Source organism: Cebus imitator, unplaced genomic scaffold, assembly GCF_001604975.1.
Source record: "Cebus imitator isolate Cc_AM_T3 unplaced genomic scaffold, Cebus_imitator-1.0 Scaffold50, whole genome shotgun sequence".
NCBI lineage: Eukaryota > Metazoa > Chordata > Mammalia > Primates > Cebidae > Cebus > Cebus imitator.
In genome coordinates, this window is record NW_016107365.1 from 6,741,386 (window position 1) to 6,754,381 (window position 12,996).

At 44.6% G+C, this 12,996-nt stretch overlaps 1 protein-coding gene across 2 annotated transcripts in view; it reads left to right on the forward strand.

Moving 5' to 3' along the window:
• The first annotated feature begins 10,352 nt into the window (after positions 1–10,352).
• Positions 10,353–12,996, forward strand: part of PDE8B (phosphodiesterase 8B) — a 256,090-nt gene continuing 253,446 nt past the window's right edge. For both annotated transcript variants that reach the window (XM_037738186.1, XM_037738187.1), the window contains exon 1: positions 10,353–10,578. In XM_037738186.1, coding sequence (XP_037594114.1) covers positions 10,543–10,578 — 36 coding nt within the window. In that variant the 5' untranslated portion in view covers positions 10,353–10,542. The remainder of the gene's footprint in view (positions 10,579–12,996) is intronic.

Genomic DNA, 12,996 nt, shown 5'->3' on the forward strand with positions numbered 1-12,996 from the left:
CCAGGTGCTATGTTAAGTTTGGGAAGACAAAAGTGAACAAGACTGGGTCCCTTCTCCTAAGGAGCTCATGGTCTCACTGGAAGCTGGACACATAGTTAACCACAGAGCAGTGGGTTAAAAGCCACAAAAAAAGTCTATACAGAGGGCAAGAAAAGCTCAGGAGGGGGAGCAGGTCTGTCTGAGGACATCAGAGAAGGTCACAGTTAGAAAGTGACATCTGAGCCAAGACTGGAAAGGAAACTTCTAGACAATAAGCAGGACTGAGGATAAATGAACACATCTCCTTTAAGAACTTTCTTGTTATTGTTTTAAGTTCTGAACTAAATCATCGTTATGAGTTTCTAGGAGATACATGGCCACATGGTGTTGAATTTGATTTAAAATATTGCATAAGCCGATATATATAGAAACACATATGGAAACAATCTGAAAATATTTCTCCTTAAATATAGTGCCATTTGCTTTTACGAATTTGCTATTTCTAGATAAATATGTGAAATATGGTTTGGTCTTCTGCGACTCAGAAGAAATTATGTCACTGTCCTAAGAAAAAATGTTTGGTTGCTAATTCATTCATTCAGTCAGTCAACAAACATTTAGTTTGAAATTTCAATTTTTAAAGCACTGCAATAGTCCATCAGGATAAACAAAAAAATGTAAGACATTGTCCTGACGTCAGGACTCTTCAAAGCTTGGGAGTGAGAAAAACACCTGAAGACAATTCTAACACAGATCGGCAGTACATGATCTGGGTGAGTACAAACAAAATGCTCCAAGTATCTAGAGGAAAACAAGCATTTTCTGATTGAAATAATCATAGAAAGCTTGATCATTTGCGAAGGAGAATCCATTTGCATAGTTCTTGTAGCATGGAAAGGGATTGAACTTAACAGAAACAAGCTTTGGGGAGATATTCTAGGCAGATGGAAGTTTGTGAACAAAACCGGTGGGAAACCTGAGGTCACTTGGAAATGGCACTTTGTCCTATTTAGGTGTGTGACTTGGGACAGAACTGACATAGATGGATGTCCGTCTCACAGCATAGTTTGAACTTCATTCCACCGGCTGTGGCTTCTTGGAATTTGAAATGCCAAGCATTTGTCACTTGGTTCCTTGTACACTTGTTTCAGTTGTCACCTCAGGCTTGACCTTAATGCTGGCATAATTCTGTCCAGCCCATAGGAGAATTTTAAAAATATCGGTTTGTGTATGCTGGGAGTGGTAAAATCACAATGCAGCTCTAAAGGCCACAGACTGAAAGTTGATCCTTTTCTTCAGGAATTTATGATTCCACATCTGGAGGTGGCAAGAGATAGGTTTTGTGTCCAAGTCCCTTGAGGAAACAGGTGAAGGCTTATTTACACAGGTGTGGGCAGGGTTAAAAAATGGTGCAGCGTCTGTGGGTTTGTGAGAGCCAAGAAGCTGTTTCCACCCCTAGGCAGGTGGTAATGGGGCAGAGGATGAAGCCGACATTGGAATTTGGAAAGACTTCTGGGTTGTCATGGAGGGATGCAGCGCCAGCCCCTGCTGCCCATCCTGTGCTGGTGCCTTTCATTGGCTGAACCTGACTGACTGGAGGCCAGGGGGCCAGGGACCCCTGATGAATTCCCCATAGGTCGGACTCCTAGGGCACACAAGGGGAAAATGATAGAGATGATCTGGAGGGGCAGACACAGCCTATCCAGCACAATCCTTTCTAGCTTTAATATTTCTATGATGCCAAAACAACCCAAACTACAGTCAGCCCTCATTTGACAAGTATGTTCTAAACACCCAACTTGTTCTGAGCAATTTATTTATTAAGAAAAAAAGATAGGGGATCGACTGGATGGATAGGTGAATACGTGGATGGTGAAGGAGTCTCTAACTGAGACAATTCACAAAATAGTAACTCAACTAGACTGCAAGCTTGGTGAACACAGGGACTGGGCTGGGTTTGTTTGTCGTTGACTCCTTAGTGGCCGGCACTGTGCCTGAACCTTAGTAGACCCACAATAAACATTTGTCTGAATAACTTGACTGATAAAACATCAAGAGCACCAAACAACATACAATATGCAATTGGAAGTCTTACGACAGGAGAAGTCAAAGTTAGGGTAAGGAGCTAACATTCTTGGACCTAGGAGAAGCAGATGATGACCGTGTTTGTTATTCTGCTCCTAGTAACTTTTAGACCAGAGCTTCTGAGCACCTACAGGGAACAAAGAACATCTGATGGTGATGGAGAAATAACTGTCCCTCAATCATAACTTGTCGCTTTAAAAGAGCAACATTATAACACTTGCATCTGAACCTCAATTAATTCATCCATTTATCCAGTGAAAATTTATTGAGTACTGATTTTGTGCTTGGAGATTCAGAAATAAGACAGAAACAGCCTCAGCCCTCAAGGCGCTTAGTCTGGTCCGAACTAAAGATAAGACATTAGGAAATACCAGTACCAATGCTGACTAGGGGGAACACAGGCTGCTGTGGGAGCAGCAGGAAACCTGGCAGAGGCAGTGGGTGTCGGAGTAGGCGAGTTGAGCAGGGAAGGACTTTTCCACTCATTTACTTGTTTCTGTCTTCCATTCCTCCACCAGCCATTCGCCCCTCCACCACCATTACCCAAAAAGTATGTAAGTAAATGGTTTGTAATGCACATTTCTTTGATTTGGATACATGTTACACCAGAGTGCCATAACCCAGCCAACAAATACGTATATAGGGTAGAGTCCCATTAGCTAATCAGTGAATGCATGTAGAGGTGGTCCTGTCAGCCAGTCAGTGAACACACGTGGAGGGTATGCTCCCTCCTTCAGAGTTTTTGGCAGAGAAAGAGAACAAGAGGTCAGGAAGCACAAAGTGGGTGTCTAGGTTGGACGGAGGAGCCAACAGGTACAGGAGTAGAGGCTGGAGATCCTGTAGACAAATCTGACTGAGGATGTTTTGGAGGATTAGTACTATTTACCTTTGACTCTTTGCAAACAAATGGAAAGTATGTGAGGAGGTTTATTTGTGCCTGTTTGTTTTTTGGCCTCTAACAACTGACTGTTGAGTAGAGATCTCAGAAAGTTACTGACCTGCATGGTCTATATTAACACTGATTCATCTGACTTATGAAGGTGGTTGTTGGCTGATTTAAAAATATTGGCAATTTTGTTACAAAATTGCTTCATTCCCAGAGGTTTTGTTATTCAGGATAGTCATGTATTTAACTTGAATATTATGACTAGTAATGGGAGGAAAAAGCAATTTGGGGAGAAGAAACAAAGGGGAAGATAAAGAATAGCATGTGAGTCAAAATGGAAGGGCAAATATTTCCTAATTTATCTATATTGCCCTCTTTTTAAAATGTAAAGCCTACAAGAGTTGTCAGAATTTGCTGAAAATACATTTTAATTGTTAGTTACATTTGGGAAATTGAAGTACTTGTTAATTTACTCCCTTTCTCTCCCCATCTCATTGTTCACAGGAAAGAAAAATGCTTCTAGCTCTAGAAAGTGTAACCAGGTTAAATGTTTGTGTGTTTGTGGGGTGGGGGATGAGTGGAGCATGCATTTTATTTTCTATAAGAGCAGAAGTAATATTCTTACAGAAACATTACTTATAGAAGCAGTTTTTAAGGCATTTTGCCTCTCCATTTGCAGTTTTTAAGGCATTTTGACTTTTAGTGAATTTCTTTACTGTTAGCACACTCTGTCCTTGGCCTGGAAGAGCTATGCTGGGACCAACCACTGGCCTGAGAGCTGATTCTCTTACCTTCCGGCCATCTGCCTGTCTCCTTTGTCCTACTCTCTGTTCAACCCTTAAAGGTCAGTAGTCTGCTTTGAAGCTTGGTCTTTAGGTCCCTTTCTCAGAGCGTCCTCTCTTACCTATATACTGATGCTGACTGAATTTTCAGCTGTCACCCAAGCACTTCCCTTCACTTGCAGACCTGTGTTTCCTCTTATCTATTAGACATCCTTCCTGGGTGTCAACACACTCAAAACTTCTCCCTATCAGTGCTTGTTCTTGCCCACCCTGTCTCTGTTTTATGGGAGGTACCAGCCTCCCCACTCACAGCCACTGAGTCATCCACTCACATCCAATGTATATAATCAGTTACCAAGTCCTAGTGTACCCCTGAATGCCTTTTGTATTCTTGCATTTTTTTCCCATCCCCAAAGCCACTGCTTCATCAGCTCTTTCTGGATTATTATTGTTACTGATTATCTCTCTCTCCTCCACTGTCTTCACTCTATGCTTCTCTCAACCACCGGGTTTTCATTTATACTGTACACATCTCCATGTCTATTCCTTGTGTCAGAGCTTTTAGGGGTCTCCATTTTCTAGCTCTTTATATCAGTAAACAAGTCATTGAAACAGCTTCATTCTCTCTGTGCAGGTTTTCCTCCTATGGCATGGGCCTCAGCTCCCTGGCCTCTGCTGGCATCTCCTTTGCTGCATGACCTTGAAAAGTTGGCAAGCCCAGAGTATGGTTCTCCACCCTCTTCTCCTTTCTGATGGCACCCTCCTCCCCACCACCATAGGTGACCTCATCCAGCCCCACCGCTCACAGTAGCATCTATACACTAATGACTCCCAAATTTATGGCTGTAGCCCTGACCTGTCTACTGAGCTCAGACGCATAGATCCAGCTGTCTCTTTGACATCTTCACTTGGGTGTCTAATAGATATTTTTATTTCGCAAGGCCAAAGCAGAACTCTTGATTTTCTACCCAGTCTTTCCCTGCTCCTTTCTCATATCTCAGAGAATGGTACTACTGCCCACCCATCAGCTTAGGTCAAAAACCTATGGGTTATCTTGTTTTTTTCTTTCTCCTTGCTCCGCTCCCCACATCCAACCCATCACAGGTCCTGTCAGCTTTGCATTCCAAATTCATGCAGCCTGAACCTGACCCTTTCTATCCATCTCCACTGCCTTCTCCCTAGTAACCCCCATCTCTCACGTGGATGGCTACAACATCCTCCGGCCTTGCCAGCTTCCATCCTTCATCCCTAGAATTGATTCTCCACACAGGCATCAGAGGGATTCTCAAAGAGCAAATTATATTGTGTTTCTTCCCTGCTTAAAATTCTCCCAAGGCTTCCTCCCTGGGCTGGACTCTTGCTGTTTCCTTGAACTCCTCAAGCTTTTTCCTGCCTTAGGGATTTTGCATTTGCAGTTCCCTTCCCTGGAATCCTATTCTCTTCAGATCTTTCCATTCCCACACATGTATATCTTTCGGGATAATACACCTGCCGGTTTAAATGTCCCCTCCCAAGGAAGCCTTCTTTGACTTCCCAAACGAAAGTAGATTCTACCTCAGCTTCTCTCTATTACAGTAAGTTGTTTTACTATCTTCAGATCATGATACAATTATCATTTCCTTTTCTTGTTAACTGTCTCTCTTCCTCCACTAGAATGTAAGCATCATGACAAGTATGGATTCATCTTACAAATTTATCTTACAGATCTATCCTCAGCACCTAAAATAATTCTTGGCATATAGTAGTTGCTCAAAAATATTTGTTGAGTGAATGAATGAATATATAATTGCATAGATTTGCCTCTGTGATAAAATACCTCACCACCAATTTATATATATGCATGTATATAAATGTGTGTTTGTGTGTGTGTATGCGTACCCGTATGTATATATGGGCACGCACACACACACACACACACACACACATGTTAGCTTGTTAGCACCCTCAACATCTTCAATCTTTGAAGAAGAAAAACCAAGAACATGCTCAAGGGAACCTAAATGGTGCGCCCCATTTATTTTAACCTCATCAGTGGAACCAGAATAGGGTTATCAATAGATAACTGCTGCTCTTCCAGCCCTGAATGGTCTGGCTTCTATTTATTTCTTCTTAGAAAACTATTTTCTTCTTTTCCCATATCTTTGCTTGTTGAGTTATAACCTGGAAGAGGGTAGATTCCACTGTACATCCGGGGTGACCAGAAACCGACTAGCCACCAGCCACGTGAAAGCCACCTCACTCCCACGCATATTCCAACAACTAGACACTCAGCACCATAGGCAAAGCTGTGAATGGGGCTAGGTTGGTTTTGCTGCCCTTTTCCATCACCCGAGCACTGTCTACACTTCCTAAGGAAGCAGTGTAGGAAGAAGAGGGTGATCAACAGAGTCTTACCAAGGTTTTAGAGGCACGAAGAGTTACTGCAAAACAGAAACATTTACAGTTTTTAAACTTAAGGATGGAGCAATGCTGAAGCAATTAAAAAAACACACACACTTTAAGGACATTTCAAGCCCTGTCAAATGTGGGTGGAAGAGATATTCATGGGCATGAGCAGGAGGAGGGTGGATTCTTTGGCACATCTCAGTTGGATGATGTCATGCTGGCTACTACCTACTCTCCTGGCTTGGTCCGTAGGGAGAGGACAGGGACCCACACTGAGCCTGTTTCCCTCCTGGCAGTAAGGGTGCAAAGGGATAGACAGAGAGCAGTGACACAATAATGGAAGTGGTGGCTGGTTGATATGGAGAAGAAGGGAGAAGAAGGAAAGCAGATGGGCACCATTTGAATCAGGAGAGTTGTCAGTAGCATGAACCACTAGGAATCAGATTTGGTAGGGAGATGATGCTTTACGGTTCAGAAGCTTTCATTGTGTGTTACTGATGGAACTCACACTTGGAGTTGTCCAGGAGGCCTTGGGGAGCTTGAGAGCAGAGCTTCTGCATGCAGTTTTAGATACCCCAGCCCCACCCCCAGCTAGACTTGGAATTCTGTGCCTTTGGTTTCTTTTTTCTTTTCCTTCCTTCCTCCCTTTCCTTTGCTTCATTTCTCTTTCCTTCTCTTTCTTCCTCCTGTCCCTTCTCTTTCTTACTCCTTCCTTTTTCTCCTTCCCTTCTTCTTTCTTCCTCTTTTAAAATATTTTACCACTCCATAGTCTCTTCAAGGTGCATGGTAGGTGATAAATATCCAGTGGGTTAAGTGTTGTGCTTTATTTTGCTGTATGATAGTAGGAGTGGAGGAAAAAAAAAAACCACGTTTAAACACGAGGCATCCAAAGACACTTAAAACCTAACAAATACAGTATCCCCCTATTATTCACAAGGGATGATCCAGGACTTCCAGTGGCTGCCTGGAGCCACAAATGGTACTGAACCCTATGTATACTATGCTTTTTCCTATATGTACATACCTATGATAAAGTTTAATTTGTATATTAGGCACAGTAAGAGATTGACAGTAATAACTAATAACAAAATAAAACAATTATAACAACAGGTTGTAATAAAAGTTATGTGAATGCGGTCTCTAGCTCTCTCAAAATATCTTAGCGTACTGTAGGTCTTAGTGACCTCAACATACAATTTTTTTTTCTTTCCTCATTAAGTCAAGAACTTTTACCTTTTCACTTAAAGGAAGCACATTACAGCTTCACTTTGGTATATAGAATTGCCAGCATCACTACTCTTGCACTTTGGGGCCATAATTAAGTAAAATAAGGGTCCCTTGAACACCAGCACTGGGATACCACAACAGTAAAACTGATAGCCAGGGTGCCGACTCAGTGACTCACGGGGATGTGGTGGAGGTAGTGGATATAGCATGGAGACACTGGACAAAGGGGCAATTCATGTTCTGGGCAGGATGGAAGCAGGACACCTCTGGATGTTATCAGAATGGCATGTAATTTACAACTTATGAATGGTTTGTTCTGGAATTTTTCCATTTAATATTTTTGGATCACTGTTGACTGTGGGTCACTGAATTGCAAAAACTTAAACTGTGGATAAGTGGGGACTACTGTAAGTGCAAACCATCAGGACTCAGGCTAGTGGCTTTAACATACTGTCAATTTTTATGCTGTATCTCAGGAAAAAATAAGACAACCTTCCAGTTGCCACTGACATGTACTGTGAGCAGACATCCTCTTAGTACTTCTTAACTGGCTCTTCTGGAAAATCCTCACACTCTCATCAGTGAATAGTATGGCTTTTCTTTTTCTTTTTAGATAGTGAGAAGAGAATTCGGAGGATTTGGTGCCTTTATCCTTCCTCATCATCTCTTTGTTGGTGTTTCTCTCTTTTTTTGTTTTAACTAATTTATTTTTCTTTCAGAGAACATGTATTTTTAACCTGGGTCACTGTAACCTGAGTTTTTCAAACTGTCCTTCAACCTGTTGAGTTTTTTTCGCATGAGACTTTAAGTTCTTCTTTTGCTTTGCTTTACTATCCACATATCTCAACCTGAACTTGATACTTTACCTTCTGATTTCTTTGCTGTGCTGCTTTTCCTTGTCTACCCAGGCCTAAAAAGACTAGGAGTGTGAAATAATTGATCATGCAGTTAATTTAAATCACCTTAGCCCTCTACCTAACCCCCTTTGCCTCACTTTTCCTTCCGTGGAAGGACAAAGTATATTCGTTTGCTGTTGCTACATAAGGACAAATTCAGTGGTTTACAACAACACATATTTATTATTTCACAGTTTCTGTGGGTCGGAGCCTGGGCATGGCTTTACTAGATCCTCTGTTTTGGGATTATTCTGAAAGCGGCAATCAATATGTCAGCTGGGGCTGCAGTTGCATCTCAAGGCTCAGTTAGGGAAGGTTCACTTTCAGGCTCCCCTGATTGTTGGCAGAATTTACCTCCTTTCAGTTTGTTAGACCGAGGGCCTCAGTTTCTTACTGGCTCTTGAACAGAGGCACCCTCAGCTCCCTGCCAGGTGGGCCTCCCCAATATGGCTGCATGCTTTATCAAAGCCGGCCAGAGAAAGCCTCTCCTAGCAAAACTGTATAACCTGATCTATGAAGTGACATTTGGTCACCTTTGCCATGTTCCATGGGTGGGCTGCGAGTCAGGTCACAAGTTCCGCACACACTCAGGGGCATGGACACCAGGGGATGGGGATCGTCATGCGTCATCTTAAAGTTTGTCCACACATTGAGGAATACTTTTGTAAAAAAATGCTTGGACTCCTAGAAAAAAATGGTGAATCCCATAGTCATACTGCATTCATGTCTTTTTGTAGGCCTTTATGGCTAATGTTAAAATAATAATTTTTCAGGCCTGGTGCGGTGGCTCATGCCTGTAATCCCAGCACTTTGGGAGGCTGAGGTGGGCAGATCACCTGAGGTTGGGAGTTTGAGACCAGCCTGACCAACAAGGAGAAACCCTGTCTCTACTAAAAATATAAAAATTAGCCAGGCAGGTGCCTGTAATCCCAGCTACTCAGGAGGCTGAGGCAGGAGAATCCCTTGAACCCAGGAGGCTGAGGTGTGGTGAGCCAAGATCGCGCCATTGCATTCCAGCCGGGGCAACAAGAGCAAAACTCCATCTCAAAAATAAATAAATAAAATAAAATAATAATTTTTCCTCTTTTTTTTTTTTCCCATTGTCCTATGAATTAGGTTTTCTTTCTAAAAATGACTTGTTTTTCTTTTCTGCCGTTAGAAATCTCATCAGCCTCTCTGGTTGAGAAAGTCGGCAGGAACAGATTGTTTCTGGTCTTGGTTTTGAATGGACTGACTCACCACTGTGGGCAGCTGAGAAAGGAAAGGCCTTGCAAAAATGCTCTCTAGGTCTTTGTTGGAAATCCCTCTGCCCCAGAGGAGCCAGGTATGGGCCAGGCGTGGTAATAGCCACAAGCAAGATGCCAGGACCATTTAAGGCTGAGACATTTAATTAGGTACAATGTATTACTTTCTCAAAGTGTGTGGAAGCTTCATAGTATCTGCTTAGACATTTAGTGATTCCAGCTACCTATACAGATTGGCGGGGAATCAGGTGGGGGGCGGCTCTAGAAGCCTAGCTGCACCTTTGGTTTGATCCGTGTTTGACTCATGTTTGTAAATTGTCTCTACAATAAAGACTGAGGGATAACTTCAGCCCCTAATAGATTTTTTAAAGGTCTCCTTATGTTGCTCAGGCCGTATCAAATTAAATCCTTCCGACTTGGCCTCTCAAAGTGTGGGGATTACAGGCCTGAGCCACTGCGCTCAGGAGATGTTATTTTCATATTCATTCTTTTACTTGGAGGAAAAACTGTTTTTATTACATATGATGTGTTATATATATAAAAGGACCAATATCTCTAACTTGAAAATCTCTTTAAAATCATAGTGTATATGATCATAAGTGGAGGGATGCAAGCAAATCTGATCTTTCAGCTTTTTCCTGGGGGTAAAAGCCCAACGAGAGGAAAGTGGAGACCGGTAAAGGGGGTGTTAGGAACCCGAATCCTGAGTCCCAAGAAAGTCTCCAGGTTCAGCAGCTTCAGCGAGGCTGAACTTCCCTCGTGGGGCCAGGCAGGCATTGCCCGGAGCAGAGTTGCTCAGCAGGCTCAAAGTAGGGGTTCCTCACCCCGGGAGGGGCGCTAGGACCCAGGCACCCGCCGGCCTGGAGACGCGTCTGGAAAGTGAAGGCGCGCAGAACCTCAGGCTCACCGCAAGAGTCCCACAGAGCGACCAGACCCTTCACGTGGGCACGAGACCCAGGGAGCGGGGTGCAGGGCGCGCCAGGCCGGTGCCCTCTGTGCCGGGCTGCGGCGCCAGACACGGGCACCACCGGGGCGCCCAGCTGCTGCCCGCCGCCGGCATGGACCAGCTACGCTGCCCGCCGAGCGCGCACCAGGTGAGTCCCCAGCGTGGGGTCGGCTGCCTCCTCGCATCTGGGCACCCACCTGGCCGCTGGGCAAGCCCGGGTGCGCAGGCACAAGCCCAGAGCCCGCTCCAGGGTCCCCTTTCAGACACTCTAGTGCCAGGGTGCCTTTTTTTCTTTTCTTTTCGTCTTTAGTCTCTGCGTGTCCTAGAACCAACTCCCTCCTTCCTTCCCAGGCGGGAAGCACCTCAAGTGTCTAGTGTAACCGTCTCGTTTATCATTCCCAATAATAATTGACCACAGACAGCCGCCGTTGGCATCTACCTGGCACTTGGCCTCATTGGCAGACTTTCCCTGCAGGAGTCCGACCTGTTTCTCTGTTGGGCCGGCTCCGCGGGCTCCTGTTGCGCCTGTTGTTTCCCACGCTTCCCTGGCGCGGGCCGCTGGGGTCCCTGCTTTCCTCCTCGAGCTTCCAGTGGCTGCGAAGCTGCCTCGCCACTGGTAGTGAGTCGCAGCCCCAGCCTGGGGTGTGTGTGTGTGTGTGCTTGTGCGTGTGTGTGTGTGTGTGTGTGTTTGTGCAATGCCTGTCTCTTGCGCTCGGGACTCCAGACTGGGGCACCCACCCCTAAGCCAACGTCCATCCCCACCCTTGCACTCAGTTCTAGGGACAGCATTCCCTGGGTGAATAGACAGAGAGTGGACTAAACCACCCGCCTCATCCCCTGGGGGAGGGATGTGTGGAGGTGGAGGGAAGCAAAGGGAGAGGTGGAACGTGTGTGTAAAGAAGGGTCTCATGCCTCGGGGTCGCAGGAAAGTGCCCGGGAAAACAGTCTGTGGTGTAGGGAGGGAAGGATCTCACATAGAAACAGTCTGTGGCTTAGTGCAAGGGGGAAGCTGTGCAGGCGGCGCTGCCACTTTGAACTCGGGGGCGTTCTGCTAGGCGTTCAGAGTATCCTCTGAAATGCAACTAGTTAACAGGATCAAGTAGCTGTGCTCCTGTGGACTCTCGGGAGAGGTAAGGGTTGCAACAGTCTTTACAAAGGCTTGGCTAGGAGCCTTGAACCGTCCACAGCCTCCTCTATACCCACAAGAGTAGCTGTGCCTATCCATTCTGCTTCCTGCTCAGTCTGACACCGGTTTACTGTCGTCAGGTTACCAGCTCCAGAAAAACACTGCTGGCAGTGAGGTGTGAGTTACTAGGACTGTAAGACCCCTGCAGTTGAGCGGTGGTTATTTGGCCAGGCAGAATTCCCTGGACTGTCGGGAGGTCAGGGTAGCTGGAGGCGTGCTGGCTCTTATAGTTACAGGCGCTTCTGTCTGAATCTGAAGTTGGACGTGCGGTGATAACCTACAAGAGATGCTTCCTCTAAACTGTGTGTTGGGAGATTATCAACAAAAGCATTTACACAGGGTCCCCGGGGGAGGTGAGGGCCAGAGGACCCACCCTCTCAGATTTTATAACCCTGGGCAGCAGTTGGCTTTGCCAGTTCTGTTTGACTGCCCTCTTGACCTTGAATAAGTTATTTTAACTTTGTAGAGGTTTGGTTTTCCAAGAAGCAAAAACAGAAGAATGACAATTCATCAGCAGTGGAAAGAGCATAGATTGGGAGGCCAGGGAGTTGGATTCCAAGCTCCAGCGATGCTACTGACCAGTTGTTAAACTCTGGCAAGCCGCACAAACCCGTCCTGGCCTCAGCTGCCAGGAAGGCTCAGAGCCTTTAATTCTGGATTCCACTCTGGCAGTAATCTGCCAGACTTAGCCTACAAGTGCTCACTAGTTCTTTGCAGTCTTGCTACAGATTGTATTTGCTTCCAAAGAGCATTTAGGACGGAAGAGATACTAGATCAGTGGGTGAATTGAATTTTAATTCCAATCTGTTTATAGGGCTACACAAATCATTCAGGCTTAAAGATCGGTGGAAATGAGCCTGATTGGTTTAGTTAATGCTTAGAATGCACTGGGAAGGATCTCACATAGAAAGTCCTGGTAAAGTTTGAGCTTGGCTATATAATCCTAGAAGACATCTTTTCTGTGCATTTGAAAGATTCTAGCCACAACCTCCCTGTTGTGAGTAGAGGGGAAGTCCCAGACTGACCCCTCAATAGAAGAGGGCCCAGTGTCTTACAGAGCTCATGGAGGCCCCTTACATCATACCTGATAAGCAACTGACTTACCTGGAATGACTCAGTTGGTATCAACTTCTCAGAAATGTAGGTTATCAGTTTGGTAATGAAATGGTGAAATTGTCTTTAAAAGTTGTATTAAATATTGGATGCCTAATATTGCCAGAGCTTATTGAGGTAAGCACTGCTTTTTTTTTTTTTAACTTTATATACGCATCTTATTTTTATTTATGGAGAATTAGTTAACAAACACATTTTAAACTCAGTATGTTACGTGTTTGCTTTTTTCTTCTTTTTTTTAAACTGCTCTTTAGCTTTTTTTTTTTT